The sequence below is a fragment of the Larus michahellis genome, chromosome 3, assembly GCF_964199755.1.
Source record: "Larus michahellis chromosome 3, bLarMic1.1, whole genome shotgun sequence".
In the NCBI taxonomy this organism is placed as follows: domain Eukaryota; kingdom Metazoa; phylum Chordata; class Aves; order Charadriiformes; family Laridae; genus Larus; species Larus michahellis.
In genome coordinates this window covers 46,280,911-46,297,189 of record NC_133898.1, presented here as the reverse complement: position 1 = coordinate 46,297,189, position 16,279 = coordinate 46,280,911, and the positions used below count along the sequence as shown (strand labels likewise).

Below are 16,279 nucleotides of genomic sequence, written 5' to 3'. Positions count from 1 at the left end.
CACACTGGTGGCAAAAACTTTTCCTGTTCTTAGTCTAATCATTGCCTTTTATATTACTAGATCTATAGACTGCACTTGCAAGGCTGTTCCCCAACTCAAACTGTCACACAACTCAGAAACCTTCCATTTTCATTGTAATTTCAAGGTTTTCAAAGGTGCATACTCAGGATTTATAGAATCATAGATTCATAGAACGGTTCAGGTTGGAAGGGACCTTAAAGATCACCTAGTTCCAACCCCCCCTGCCCTGGGCAGGGACACCTCCCACTAGACCAGGCTGCTCAAAGCCCCATCCAGCCTGGCCTTGAACACTTCCAGGGATGGGGCATCCACAGCTTCTCTGGGCAACCTGTTCCAGTGCCTCACCACCCTCACAGGAAAGAATTTCTTCCTAATATCTAATCCATATCTACCTTCTTTCACTTTGAAACCAAAATTCAGAAAATGTTACACTGACAGTACAAATATTATGTATAAACCTTGTAAGAATTGTATTTTTGTAAATCCTGCATGTATTTCACTCACCATATTTTCCCTGAGAGTTCCACATAAGGTGCATTGCAGAAGATGGCATGCAATACCAAAATTGGGCTGTGGATTTGTCAGACAGGTTCATGGGGCATGGCAGCATAGTGGAGACAAGGGAATAAAGAAAAATAATTTTAAAATTAAGTGAAATTTCACTTCATGAAAGAAGCTATGAGATTAAATTAGAGAAAAAATGAAAAAACAAAAGCCTTGGTTTGGATAGGTAAATCCCACCTTAGAGAAGAAAAAAGGGAAACAGCTGTGTAATACAGTAGCTTTTAAATATTGGATATGAAGCAACAGTTATCTAAAGCCAAACACTGTGTTTTGAACAGCTCCAGCACAGACAGACCAAGGGAACAAAGTGCACAAACTGAAGAAAAAATATTTTTTTTAATTTCCAGCAGTCTAAGGTTTCAGCTGTCATATGGCTGCAGAAACAAATTGATTTAGGCTGACGTGCATTACGACCATATACCACACAGACAGAGAATACAGCCTGGCACACTCCAGCTTTCCGCAGCAGGAGTTTGATGCAACTAAGGCATGACAACAAAGCTCAGAGAGAACAATACTGCATAAAATAGGATAAAATAACACAGAATGGGTTAGGTGCTATCTGCCTGCCACATGCCCAATAGGGAATTGAAACAAAAGTCTGCAGGGACAACAGCTCACGTTGACAAAGGAAATTGCTTTGTTCAAAAAGTGACTTTGTTTCATGCTAGACCCAAAGGAATTGTTGTTATTCAAACAATAAATCATGCTCACTTCTAAGGGCCTGAAACAGCATTTGGTGTATCGATACTTTTTGATGCTCACGGCAAACCAAATAAGCACCAATCAGTCTTCAGCATCACAGATTTAATGTAAGTCATATACTACAAACAAATCACTCCAAAAATAGTTTCAAATTGCAAATAATTTCAAAGTTGTTGGGCTTTCATTCATCGGTGTTCTTTTTCATTTCTTGTTTTTAGCCATTCATTTTCGAATTGTGTTTCCTCAGAACCATCCCATCAGCTGCATCAAGCAGTGTGGCTATCTAATCTTTATTTATGTAACAGGACTTACTCAAAAGATGCATCTTCTCAGGGATCTAAACATCACAAATCCAATAGAGGCAGCTTGAATATACATCATTCCGTATTGTTTTAAGCAGTAAGCTTTACTTACATACAGGACTGACTGTATGCATGACTCCAAATGATCTTTTATCTAGCAAATAGCAAAAATTGACTCTTCACAAAACATACTGGTTTTCAATGAAAAGATAGCACAGAGAAATAACACAGTTTAGCAAACACTTCAAACTGTGACTGAAGCCACGTCTAAATGACATGAAGGATGGGCTCGCCATCCTACCAGAATTTGCATTATGAATCCTGTTGAAAACTTAGGGAAAACACTTTTCCACGAGACATCAAAGACCACAAAGATCAGTAGATAGCAAACATTCAATATTAGAGTTTAAAGGACCAAACACACTGCTGCAGGCCATAAGACAATTCTTTAATAAGCAGAAAGAAGTTATTGAATGTACTGATTTAGGGGAAGAAAGGAAAAAGTGTGATCGTTACCTCAGCCAACCCATTGGATTGAAACCTTTGAACTACTTTATTCCAGAAGGTAACAGTGAATGCACAGCACAGGGTTACAAATGCACATCAACTTCTGTTTATAAAGACAGAAAATCCCCACCCATCATACCGCATAGGCTCTTAGAGCTGTTCAGGTCCTAGAGCAAACTGAGAGCGCTTTAGCCCTAACTTAGTCCTTTCCACTCATCTTTCCAGTCTAATTTATGCTGGCTATTTTATCACTATCCATGAAGAGGCTAAACAGGCCAGCTTCTGTCAGCAGCTGCCAAAAAGCCACAGGAAAGATGCTGTTTCAGAATTTCTCTAATCTAATTTCAGAAGTTCTGTAATCACTTGGGTGTTTTCTTAGTGTTCCAGAAACACAAACCTTTCTAGATGCTTATGGGTCCTCCCCAGTAAAGAGCTATGGGGAAACAGCAGAACTTAACAAAAGTCTCCATCTTTATTGTAGCCTCCAGTCACATCCATACATGTTGTTCTATTTGCTCACTTGATTCATTTTCCACAAGAGGCAACAGGTTTTTGGTTTTGGGGTTGTTTTTTTTTTTTTTTCCCAATGATTATCATTAAAGTAGGTGCACGTTTCCTGTTAAATGAACACAAAACATGAAAACAGATGATGCCTGCTATCATAAAACTGAGATCATATTCTGGTTTAGGTTTGATTATTATTTTTTTTAGCATGATAGGCATTTTTTTCACCTACACTTTCTAGTGAGGAACAGAAGTATTCTAATTGGGAGCAAAGAAATAATTTCACAGGTAGCTTTGTCTTTCTGAGTTTTCATTAGGTATCTATTCATTAGTCCTGGTAGATAATTGAAGTTTCACATGCACCTGTTTGACTTCCTTCCTTCCATATTCTTCATTCTGAAACAACTGGCAACTGGATCTATAAAATTTTTTGCATGCTTACATAGACCTTACAGTCTCTTACATCCCATCTGTTATATTAGGATGCCTTCTGTCCTTTTCATAGCCTGTCAAGGTCATGAGACCCCACCTGTAGTACTACACCCAGCTCTGGGTCCCCCAGCATAAGAAGGACATGGACCTGTTGGAGTGGGTCCAGAAGAGGGCCATGAAGATGATCAGAGGGCTGGAGCACCTCTCCTGTGAAGACAGGCTGAGAGAGTTGGGGTTGTTCAGCCTGGAGAAGACAAGGCTCCAGGGAGACCTTATAACAGCCTTCCAAGGGGGCCTATAGGAAAGATGGGGAGGGACTCTTTATCAAGGACTGTAGCGATAGGATGAGGGATAACGGTTTTAAACTGAAAGAGGGTAGGTTTAGGTCAGTTGATAGGAAGAAATTTTTTGCCCTGAGGGTGGTGAGACACTGGGGCAGGTTGCCCAGAGAAGCTGTGGATGCCCCGTCCCTGGAGGTGTTCAAGGCCAGGCTGGATGGGGCTTTGAGCAACCTGGGCCAGTGGGAGGTGTCCCTGCCCATGGCAGGGGGGTTGGAACTAGATGATCTTTAAGGTCCCTTCCAACACGAACCATTCTATGATTTATGACTTTACCCTATGCTAATTGCAAAGTGTTCTCAAATAATGTATCCAGCAACTAGCCTGACAATCCAGAGACTTAAAGCTCAAGAAAAGGTGAGGATTCTGAGACAGATCTTTCCTCTAACTGCTTAGCATGATATATTGAACTTGCGTTTTGACGCAAACCCGTGACAGCTGAGCTGATCCAGTTTTCTCTCAAGGAGCTCATATCCATAGTGGTGAGGTCAATGGAGACTTTACCATGACTTTGGAACAAGATCAAAAAAAAGTGATTAAACTGCACTTTCACCTTTATCACCATTCCCATCAATAAGTAAGTAGCCTCAGTTGAGGTAATGCCTGATGTTTGTTCAGTACACATACTGCATATTCCCTCATCAAAAAACTCATGCCTAGAAAGGATCAATCATGGAACTTAATGGGCAGCAACACAATTTCTGTAACATGAAACACACTAGTGAGACACGACATGTTTACTGCAGCTGGAAGTGCTACAGACATTACTAACTTTCACTCATTCATATGTTTCAAAACAAATACACATCTGCTCATTATGACAGGCTTTTTACAATATATTCTAGCTTTTAGAGAATCAAGTTAGAGTGTAACTTCAAGAAAATATGCCTTTAGTGCAGTAACAATAGGATCACGAAAGTTATACTGGTCACAACCACTATCTCAGCACTGCTCCACATTTGATTCTGCTCCAAACACTTTAAAATGCCTTGGGGAAATCCAGCCTATTTAATGTACCAGAATGGCAGGAATTATCTGAATCACTATTTGTTTTATTAGTAGCAATTTTCAAAAGCATTTACTTTTTTATTCCATTAAACATTTCATTACAACTGTAAATAGTGAAATACAAATAGCAACAAAAATTAGAATATAATGATTAGTATTTACAAGCTGCAATAACTATATAACTTATAAAACAAGCTGATGATTATGTTGACATCACGCAGTCAGAAATAGAACTAAGTTTTTTTAAATTCTTGATTTTAATAAGAAAAATTAATAAAATGCACAACAGCATTCACTTACAATTACTGCACATAGAGAAGAGGGCTTACAGGTTGTGCAAAGTAGAAAAAATAGGTGAACTTGTCTCTGTCTTCAAGAGAGCAAGACAATGAAGTATTGCTAAAAATACCACTCATATTTCTCTGTCCAGGGCTAGATATTATCTACACAGTTAAACTACACAGTGCATTGATCAAAACAAAAGAAGCCAAATCCCTATAAAAATACTCAAATCCTATGTTATATTTGGAAAACCATTACAAAAGTAAAAGAATTCTGAGAAGCAAACCTCAAAAAAAATAAAAAAATCAGACTAGGTCTTGATGGATAAACATCCAGAACGAACTAGGAATAAGTCTGTGATCTAATAAAAATTAATTTCCGATTAAATTAATTCACTTCACTGGCACCAATGCGTCATTCTCATCCTCCTCCTGAACTTCCAAGGTTCTCCTAACTCCCCTCACATATTTCTTTACTCTTAGCTGAGCAGCCCTTCTGCCCATTAAAGCACAGTAGATAGATCACAAGAAGCCTGGTATTTAAGTCACTTTGAGGGAACATTAGACTAACTTGCTTCCTTTATAACACTAAAGACCAGTGAATACAGAAGCACCTCAATTCTCAATAAATGGCTCAACTGCATCCTCACCAGATAAGATAACTCTTCGGTATGCATTCACTTCATTGTTCCCCCATTCTGGAAACCTCAGCATACAGGTCATAAGCAAGCATCAGCACAGGTCCCCAGTTTGGCTGATTAGGGGATATGGATCCCAGCAGTTACCATTGCCTAATCTAGATATACCCCCAAATAATCCACTCCAGTTCCCAAGAACCGTGAAGGACAGATTGCAAGCAACTTGATTGCGCACTCAGACTACACAATGTTACAGACACTAGAGGAGTGTCACTGCACTGTGAAATTAGTATCATACTTTTTCACTCTAACAGTTGGCATCCAAATCGCATTTTAAGAAACCTCTTTTCAGATTTTGAAACATGATAGAGGGAATATTCAGTTTAAGAGGATATATGGACCTTCCAAGACATTAGCAGTGCACCTGGTGTTTTTTTCCTATCAGTAGTGAAACTAAATAAAAGGCTTGGGAATCAGACCTTAAATAATGTTATAGAGCAAGGCAAGAGGTAGGCAGTCAAAAGTATGTCCCTCAGAAAAGGGCTTCACCAGGGGAGACGGATCTAGGGAGTCAATTGCCAGCACAGGACTTTCTTTTTTAGGAATGATTAAGAGTATACGGCTTCCCATCCTGAACGACAATGAAGTGGGGTTTATTAATCATTCGCATGAGTTGGTCTGTTGTTTCCATCTTTGGATAGTCTGGTAAAGAAACGTTCACTGCAGTATTTTAGCATTCCTTGTTCTGGAATGGAAGAAGGCCTAAACTAAACATACCTTCAGCCACAGAGGCTAGCTTCTTTGGACATTCTTTACAGACAGAGAAGTAATTGCGTTTGTAAGGAGATATTCATTAAGGATAATTTTCCTAGTGTTTTAAGTACTCCTGTGATCTTTAAAACTGTTACTGTCAGCGTTCTGCTACAAGACCAAATCACTTCAGAGTATTCATTTTTGTAACAGACAAGGAGATTAAGTTGCAAGTTTCAGAAGCTGCTATTTCAAAACCCTTAAACAAGGATGGTCAACATTGATAGAAAGAAAGCATGACAGCAAGAAAAAACTAATTTGGATTTTCCTTAATGCTGGTAGCATTAGGAAAGGCATAACAGTGAAAACCACTTTTCCCATATCTTCACTGAAGCTAGCATCTGGAACAAACATAGCCTAAGATTTAGGTGTTTTTGTTCAGAAACTAGAAAACTTCATTTCTAAAAAGTCTTGAATGGGTTGAATTAAATTTATACATGCACATATAAGTCAATTTTAAGTGCAATTCTGAAACTTCACGTTGTTTTGTTTTCTCATGCAACAATATGAAGCCAGACGCTATAAATTAAGTCTGTTACAGTGACTATGCCTCTCAAATGTTTTAATTCTAGCTTCAGAGATTTGGATTTTCAAAGTGACCGATGTTGAAATCACCAGAACTGACGCACTAGATTAATGCAATGTTGAAAGTTTTTCTCATCTGTCACAGAAAGAAGAGTAGCTTCTAAGACTAGTCTATTTGGTTTACACGGCTAGGGTTTTGGGGAAGGCGGTAGCCATAAACGTGGCCTCTGTAAGACCAGGGGCTGCCCCCATGTTGGACACAGCAATTCCCAGCTAGCTCCACTGCTTGACAAAGCTGGGCCCATCAACAACACTGGTGTTGCCTCTGTTGATAACATATATAAGAAATGGTAGAAAATGCCGCGCAGCAGCTATGCGAGATGAGCAAGAAAAATATGAGATAAACAGCCCTGAAGACACCAAGGTCAGTGAAGAAGGGGAAGGAAGTGTTCCAGGTGCCAGAGCAGAGATTTCCCCTGCCACCCACAAAGACCATGATGAAGTAGGCTGTTCCCCTGCAGCCCATGAAGGACCACACCAGAGCACGTGAATGTGCCCTGAAGGAAGTTGCAGCCTGTGGAAAGCTCACGCAGGAGCAGGCTCTGGCAGGAGCTGCAGCTTGTGGAAAGGAGCCCGCACAGGAGCGGATTTTCTGGTAGGAACTGCAGCCCATGTGGGACCCATGCTAAGGCAGTCAATTCTTGAAGGACTGTACCCCACATGAAAGGAAGTTTTCTTGAAGAGCTGCAGCCTGTATGGAGGACCCACATTGGACCAGTTTGACAAGGACTGTATCCCATGTGAGGGACCTCACACCACAGCAGGGAAACAGTGTGAGGAGGAAGGAGTGGCAGAAACAAAGTGTTATGAACTGACTGCAATGTCCCATTTCCCAATACCCTGTGCCACTCAGGGGACTGGGGGAAAGGAGGCAGAAAAGTCAGGAATGAAGGAATGAAGTTAAGCCTGGAAAGAAGGGAGGAAATTGGTTTTAGTTTTGTCCTTGTTTCTCACTATCCTACCATATTTTTAATTGGCAATAAATGGAATTAATTTTCCCCAAGTTGAGTCTGTTTTGCTTGTGACTGTAATTGGCAAGTGATCTCCTTGTCTTTATCTCAAGATACAAGATGTTTACCTCATTTTCTCCCCCTGTCCTGTTGAGGAGGGGGAGAGAGAGCGAGTGGTGCAGTGGGCAGCTGGTAGACAACCCAGGTCAACCCACCACAACTAGAAAGAGAAAAAGGAACCATTAGGTATCATGTTTTCACTGCTTTGTAATACAAAATTACTTTTATGTGTGGTAACTACTGAAATAAGTTATTCTTTCCCCTCCAAATTTCAATAGGGATTTCAAACTCCCCATACTATTTTTGAAAGAAACTGTTTTACATTTTCTGCCCTAAAATGTTTTTCAGTACTTTCCCAACACCGTTCAATTATTTTGGTCCCCTTTTTCCACTTCTCAGAACATTTATTTTCTCTAATTATGTTTGACTACCAAACATTACAAGAGAAAGACACCTTCAAGGAAAGCAGCATTTCAACAGAAGAATAGCTCCACACAGTCTGTCAGCAGTGAAGCGAACTGCATGCTACAACTTCAGCAAGAACCTCAACACATGCTAGTACCACTGTCACAGGCAGGCAATTCCAAATGTCTGTCTTCTGTTGAGAAAAAGCCGAAGTCCCGCTACTTAATGGAGTTTGTTCCCTTGATTCTAATGATGAAATCTAAATACAGATATCTATCTCCAGGACGAGATAGACATTTGGAATTATAATTTGCAACCATGCCATCAGAAAGCTCCAAATGCTGGAAACCAACTCTTTAGAGCCCTCCAAGTTGTCACCACTTATATACCTTTGTACATGGTGCACTCCACTCTTCTTCGTATCCAACGTTATTTCAAATGACAAATTATTTATACCTGCTTAATGCAAAGACTCTGTCAATTCATTTAACTCAAAAAAGCCATGTGTTTGCATTTACTGCAAGACGGGGGCTGCTTTGGGAACGTGTGTAATGATTTTTTGAATTCTGCTTTAGATCCTTTTATTAGTCTCCCATACGTTAAAAGTTGTTGGCTCTGTCCAGCAGCTGATTTGGCTTGTCCAAGTTCTACTCCTGTTACTTCCTTTACATCAAGCTATGTTCACCTTCTTTGTTTATGTGTTACAGGTTATAGCTATGCATATTGTGTCTTCCGCCATCCTTAGGATGTTAAATTCTGAAGCCTATAAATCTGCCCTCTGACTTTTAACACTTGTGCTAATCTACATGCAAGAGCAGAAATGCAATTTTAAACTCCAACAATGTTTTTGTTAAGAATTGCCTGTATTAAAAGAAAAAAGGGAGAGAGAGTAAAAAAAAGGCTACCTAAGAGAATTACTAGATTTGAATAATAAAAATTAACTGGCAGAATTGGATTTGGGATTTCGACTTTTATAAAGATGTTATCACAGGTGAATTAAAGTTATATTTTATTTCTGATTTGGTCATGAGTCTCTGAGAAGTGCCACAGCCATGCTTGTCGGGCAGCATTGTAAATTGCCTTAGGCCTAATATTTGCATGTTAGATATCTGCCTCTGTTGCCACGCGACACTGCCCTCCCTCTGCCTCACAGCCTCTTTTCTCTCTGGGTAGCAATGCTGCCAAAGGGACAGCGGCATGCTGATCAACTGCGTAACATCAACTGGTCAAGTCAACTCTCCTAACAGTGAGAGTGCTTAGAATCTGAAAATCCCAACATTGCCTTTGCTACTGATCAGAACTTCAGTAAAAACAAGCAGTGATGCAAGAATTATGGATAATTTCTCCTAATTACAATACTACTAAAGGTAACAGACTGAGAATCTCCGGGAAATAAAACTGTTCTGCTACCAGGTCTCCCAAAAAGTTATAGTCTGGAAGAAGAATATTAATTATATTAAAATATTGTAAAAATTATCAAATTTAAAAGTTATTAGAGAAAGAATACTGCTCCATCTTTGAGAAGGAATACCTGTATTTGTCACAAAAAAGAATATATGCTTGAACCATTATCTATCGTAGCTTAAAAAGAAATCTGTTCTGCTTTTGTGTTAAGTTTTGGTTATTTAAAATTAAGTTCTCTAGAATTCTTTGCTAAGGTACTAGGAAAGCAGCTATACAGGACTTGTCATTATTGAAGGATACACAGACATGATGGAGAGCCGCTGTTAATTAAGACAGACATAGGTAACTACCACCAGCTAAAGGCTATCAGGTTAGCTACTCTTTCTCCCCACCCCTACCCTCCTCCTCCTTTTTCTCTTAGCCAATTCACATTTCATTAAAAAAGGTAACACCAGGCAAAGACAAACAAACAAAAAACCACTATGCAAAGGAGACTTTAAGAATATTTCACACAACAGTTTTTACTCCAGTACCAGGCAAACACAAAAAAGTACAAGGAACCAGCTGAAGCAGATACATAGAATCTGAACAATCTCAACTCTGCAGGAATTTCAGCCAAAGGTCTGCAACATCACTGTGGTCACGTCTGCAACGTCAGACTTCCTCACACCTCCAGTAAGTTTCTCCATTAAAAGCATGGCTCTGACAGATTAGCTATAGCACACGTACACTGAGGCCTCACTTCACCAAAAACTCCTCACTGGCCTCTCTTTAAACATGTTACAGCAGAGACATTTAACCTTAAATACAGCATATGAGTTCACAAAAGAAAACAGGGGTGAATTGCGTTCAGATCTTGTATGGTACAAATCGCATCACTGCCACTTGGAAAAAGATAACCCACATAAACAACTAGTCCATGAGGAGACACTACATTAAGATCCATTTGAAGAACAATCAATTAGCAAGACGCCAGCAATACATTCCAGGTTTTGATTTCCTCTATGGTGAAGTCATATGGTAAATAATTAAGTATTGAACAATTTAAAAGAAACTGTATCATGTTTGTGCATCTGAACTTGTTCTGTACTTCTAGAAGAGGTGTGGCAACAGTTGAATTTTGAAACTCTTCACTAGTCTTCAAATTGAGATCCATTTAAAAAAAAAAAAACAAAACCAAACACAACAAAAACCAAAACCAAACACCACAACACCAAAACCCACAACTTTGTTACAGTTTTGAAATCTAGAAACAAACTCTTTGTGTATTTGATTTTTTTTTCCTAGAAACAATTTGATAAAAATTTACTTCAGAAGATGTTCTTTAGTCCCTCAAACTATATATGGATTCATAAGAAGTGTCACACATTAAGAAGTCATGCTACTCACTTTAACAAAAGTCAGTATAATATATCTACTGTGGTCTACAAGGATTTACTGGAAGCAGCATACAAAATATACTGGCCCAATTTTATCTCTATTAGAACTACACTGAAATCAATTTAAGAAATAATTTCAATGAAACAAAATCCAACCCCCTCCACAAGGCCTAAAGAGTACATATAAAAATTGACTTACATTCACTATATACCCTTCTTCTACCTGTATCTGTCATTACGTAGCATCAAATTTATGACAACATACTTTCAAAATCAGTGCCTCCATAAACGCTCACTTCTCATTTTTATTTTCTGTGTAGGTATCAAGTAACACGATTATCTCAGAGAGAGTTGCAATGAAATGTTATTCATGTCCTGCATCCACCTCATGAAGTTTGTATATCTTCATTATCCAATATTGGCCATAAGCTATCATATGTCAATATCTACAGTATTCAAATGATGCATCTCAAATTAATTGGTTCGTCTTTTGGAGTGGAAGAGCGGAGTATAGGAAATAATTTCTTTGGCAAGAAAACACTCAAAACCCTCAAAGATTTATCTGAAAATAGAAAACAACCACCCTGCTTCACAACTCTATAATAGAGTCTAGAAATTAATACATATTGTATTTACATTCATTAAGGGGAGCTATGCAATGCCCTGTCTGTTACAACACTCATGAGTAATGCAATTACCTTAAATCATAAAAAATAAGTATTTTCAAATATATACTGCTGGCATATCTAATGTACTGCAGCATATTCACAATAAATATCAATGAAATAAATACTTCATGGCAAGCAAGAAATATCAATGTTCCAATTTTTTTCTTTACATTGTTCAAATAGGCTCTGGGAATAAAAATAACTGGATCAAATGAGAGGGAAACCCCCAGAATAACAGGCATTCATACCAAACTGATCAAAGAAAAAGCTTTTCACACCAGTGCTGCAGGGTTATTGAAGATTACTATTGTGACAAAATACTGGCTTCATCCAAAGAAAAAAACCAAATCCAACCAACCCACACACAAAATAAAGGGTTTGCACTCGCGATCTTCAAACAAGTTAATGCCTATTGTCCTTGTCCATGCTAATATTGTGGCATGATTTAAAATACAGATATCTGAACATGCTAATATTCAGCTACCAGAACAGTACTTAGCTAGCAAACTGTTAATAGTTATTAACCCCCAACTAATAATCATTCAACAACACATATCAACATGTAAGCACATATCGCAAAAACCTGTTACAAAAGCCAGAGCTCACATTTCTGTGCTTTCCATGTTTTAGCTGTACTGAGATAAGGCATTGACTGTTCTTCTTGATTCACAATGGGAGAATACTCTGCTTACAAGCTTACTACTGTGAAGCCTTGTTGGTAGTGTGGAGAATCACAAAAACATGTGTAAGAAGGCAGATAGAATTCAACACTTTTCTCAACATTTGAAATGTGATATTTCCAACAGTTCATCAGTTCTTGTCATTTCCCCGGAAGTGTAAACAACTCAAGTTTAAGATTTCACTAACAGGGATAACATTCTCTGCAGGTTAGTGGGAAGGGAGGGTAATACTCCATGAAATAGTTGTTAGAAGAGCTTTTTTCAGGTTTCATCTTTAAAGGACTCTACTATGCCATCTAGGATTTTCAAGAAATAAAGGTAATTTACCCTTGTAATGGGACCATTGCTATACAAAGAGACTTCAGGTGGCGGTACCACAATAAATATTTTCATGTGCATCTTGAAGTCAATGTGACTGTGATTGCAAATTACTCACTAACGTAAAGAATGGCAGACTGTTGCGTTATGCAAACCCATCCACATTTTTTTGCATCCCTGTAAATGCAGCTACTTTCCTGTTTTGATTGTACTATACATTGTAACAATGGGTTTCACCTAATAAGCTATTCAGAAAACACTTACACAGTATGCAGGTCATCTTAACCCATTTCCTTGCTGTTATAGAAGTAACATGAAAAATGCTTTCAAACATCATCTGAGACAGGAATACTTAGAAGCACCTTAAATTCTCATTAAATATTCACTAGAGCTATCCACAGTATCAGTTCCTTTGTGGTCCCAAACACACTTAGTTAAGTCATATACTAGTGCTGCAGAAATAGACATCTTGAAGGAAATCTCCTCTACCTCACATAGATTGAATTTTTTCAAAGTCCTGTGCATAAAGAAGAAGAAAAAGAAGGGGGGAAGAAATCACAGCTAGAATTAAAAAAAAACTATTTTCTTTTAGCAATTGTAGAACTACACTATAATCACCATGAGATAAATGCTCTAACCTCCATCTGCACCATCCCAATCTTTCTCCTCCCACATCAGTGCTGAATTTGCGGGAATAGAAGAATGAATAAGCCAAGAACATCAAAAAATATTTCCAGAGAGGAAGAGACTTGCATGTGGTTTGGGAACAGTACTGACATTGTATTTACCTCAGATTTTACCAGTCTGGGACCTCTAAGCAGCTCCTTTCTCTACTATTTGGGAAATGCCATGCCCAACCACTGGAGCAACACTTTTCTTCTGGGGTCCAAGCCAGTAGAGAGGTAGCCTAACAGAGTACCTAGACAGAGGTCTAGAAAGAAAAAGAAAAAGGGGGGGAAATAGAAGCTGGCTTACGTGCTCCAGTTTGTCTTTCCTCCTCAGCCAGACACTGGCACTGTAGTCCTGCTGCTTCACAGTGCTGTAGAAGTTCGCACCTACTCTGGTGAGGCTTGGGGAAGGCTCCCTGGGTCTGCTCTTCAGCCTCATCTGCTCGAAGCCCTCATGGGGGGATGAGGAGAGCCAGTCATGCCTGACTTCCATCTTGACATGACAAGGCAAAGTCCAAGGAAAAAAATCAGAAGAAATCAAGAAATTAAGAGGCACTAGATGAAGAGGGTCCAAAAAAGAAGAGGATTGGGGAAGAAGAAAGAGAAGGAAAGCAAAAACACCCCCCCAAAAAAAAAGAAAATGGGGAAGAGAGGGGGAGAAAAGGAGAGATAACAAGGTAGGAGGGGTGGAGGGAGAAGGAAAGGCTGCAGGTACGAGAGAGGAGCGGACTGAGAGAGATGAAAGGGCACTCGGGAAAGAAGATGCTCCAAGATGCCGCTGCTTGTTGCCCTCGCCGCCAGCAAGCTGCAGTCCAGGACCGGCGCAGCGTGAAGCGGCTGCTGGCGGCTGTGCCCGGGACGGAGACGAGGGGAGGCGCGGCCCCGCGCAGACAGAGGCCGGGCGGGGCTGCTGCCTCCAGCCCGCCTGCAGGTTGGCGCAGTGGAGGGGCCGCCGCCCGCCCGGGGATGGAGCCAGCTCCTCCCCCGCCTCCCCCTACCCGGCAGCCACCTTCGGGGAAGCTGAAAGCAGCACGCGAGAGCCCCGCTTTCGCCTCTAGGAAAGCGGCTACCGCCTCCTCCTGCCTCCCCTCCTTCTGGGGGCGGGGGTAGGAGGCTGCCCTCGCCCGCGGGGAAGTTCATTCCTTCCCTCTCCCCCCGTCCCGGCGGGCACGGACTCGCTCCCCCGGACCCCGCTGCGGGGTTCGGCGGCCGGCTGCCACTCCCTCTCCTGGCAGCCTTTGTCCGACCTGCTCAGCCCGCGGCTCCTGGGGCGCCGCCTCCTCGCCCTGCCCAGCACAGCCCGGGGCGGGCTGCGCCCCTCGCCGCCGCCGGGGCCCCGCCGCGCTGTGAGGGGCTGCGGGTGTTGGGGACACCGCCCCGGCCTCCCTCCGCAGCACCTCTCCGTCCCCGCGTCGTCTCCCTCCCTGGGCAGGGGCTGGCTCCCGGTGCTCTGAAGCGTAACCTGGCCGAGCTGCCGGTCCTTTCCCCGGGGCAGGCAGGAGCGCACCTCACCTGTCCGAGAGGCGAAAGCCTCGGCACGGCCCGCCGGAGCCGGGCACAGAGCGGGCAGGAGCCCCGGGCCCGGCTGCGCGTCCAGGTCCTGCCTGGAAGCCCGCACCCCCCGCAGCATCTCAGACAGCGCCAGACGTCAGACATCAAATCGCTTGCATGGTCCCGGCTAGACAATATCGCTGGAATGCCCACACCCCTAGATACCTGACACCCTAGTACTTGCCTCATAAAATAAAAGACCTTTTGGGGTGGCTTCTACAGTCCACTGCCATCTCTTTATTAGAAGTTGGTATGTGTTGCTATTTAGCTCAAACTTGCTTCAGCAGAAGAAAGGATTTTCCTTTTTCGCACTATGAAAAGCCACCTCGCTAATTGCCCACACACTATGCAAAGCTATATTAGGCACAGACAAGAAAACTTTCTCACATAGCACCAAAAAATAATTACTGGAGCTCAGACAGCATTTCAGTTTCTGATGAATATTTGCTGGCAAACAATTTGCAGTTTGCCAGAGAACTAAACTGATGTAGCTATTTGGATAAAGTGATATTGAACCAAAAGTCTACACTTGAATCCAGTTAACTGGAAATAGCCTTTCAATGGTAAAATAGTTCATTCAAAGCAGTTGGTGAGAACACTGTAGAAAAGCTCTCCGCTGACCACTTGATCTAAACTCTACTTCCATCTGATCAAAAGGTAGATTTAAAATATCCTTATGATTGGGCTTGAGGTGCATTACTGTGAAATATCATTCAGAAGCCAGACAGATAATGAAGTTTTTCCTTTCGATGTTCTAAGGATAAAGGGAAAGCTCACATCACACCTCATAATTGAGGATTATTATTAATAGGTAATACTAGTATTTTCATGAAGTGCTGGAAAAATAAACTGAACAGTAGCAGGGGTTTGGTAAGAACATGAAGTACAACATTTTCCTCTAAAACCAAAAAGGCGATTTCTTAATACTTACCTAAATACTACCAAAAAAAAGTGTAACAAGATAGCAACAACCAGAGCCATCAAGGTTATATGCAAATAATTTTTACTCACCAGTATAAGGGACTTGCAGCTTTCTTTCTAATAACTTTCTCTCTAAGTTTTTCAGGTAGTAGAGTAAATCCATCCATCTCCAAGATTGTCGATGCATTCTCATAACACCTGAAGCAAAAAGTAGGACCACGTGACTCTGCTACATGCAGGACACACCTGAAGGCACTGAGATTTAATATATGGCAATCACAGCTGCAGTAGTTTTAAGCTCCCACAGAATAACTTGACTAAAAGCATGCTGAACTGAACTTTATCTGCAGATGCTCATTTAGGAGTTGTATATTCTCATAGCTACACCTACTACCAAAGGACTGAAATCTATTCAGTCAGAAAAGAGCGAGCCTCTGAGTTTCTTCAAATATACCATCAGGCTGATATTCTTAGAAAAAGTTTGCATGGGCTGTAGCTAAGGACAGCCTGCTTTATGCTGGTTTTGTATAAGGAGTTTCACATTGTTCTTTATCAATTTAAAAAGCACTTCAGTCTTTTC

At 40.9% G+C, this 16,279-nt stretch overlaps 1 protein-coding gene across 3 annotated transcripts in view; it reads right to left on the bottom strand.

The window, feature by feature from the left end:
* PLD5 (phospholipase D family member 5) overlaps positions 1 to 15,928 on the bottom strand; it is a 185,297-nt gene extending 169,369 nt beyond the window's left edge. Inside the window, exon 1 of one of the 3 annotated variants that reach the window (XM_074579990.1) lies at positions 15,790 to 15,928. Coding sequence is in view for 1 of the 3 variants with exons in the window: in XM_074579987.1 (XP_074436088.1) it covers positions 13,535 to 13,720 (186 nt within the window). In the remaining 2 variants the exon portion in view is untranslated. Of the gene's footprint in view, positions 1 to 13,534; positions 14,324 to 15,789 lie in introns of those variants that run through there. The other 2 variants (XM_074579992.1, XM_074579987.1) reach the window with 2 other exon arrangements.
* Positions 15,929 to 16,279: the final 351 nt, after the last annotated feature.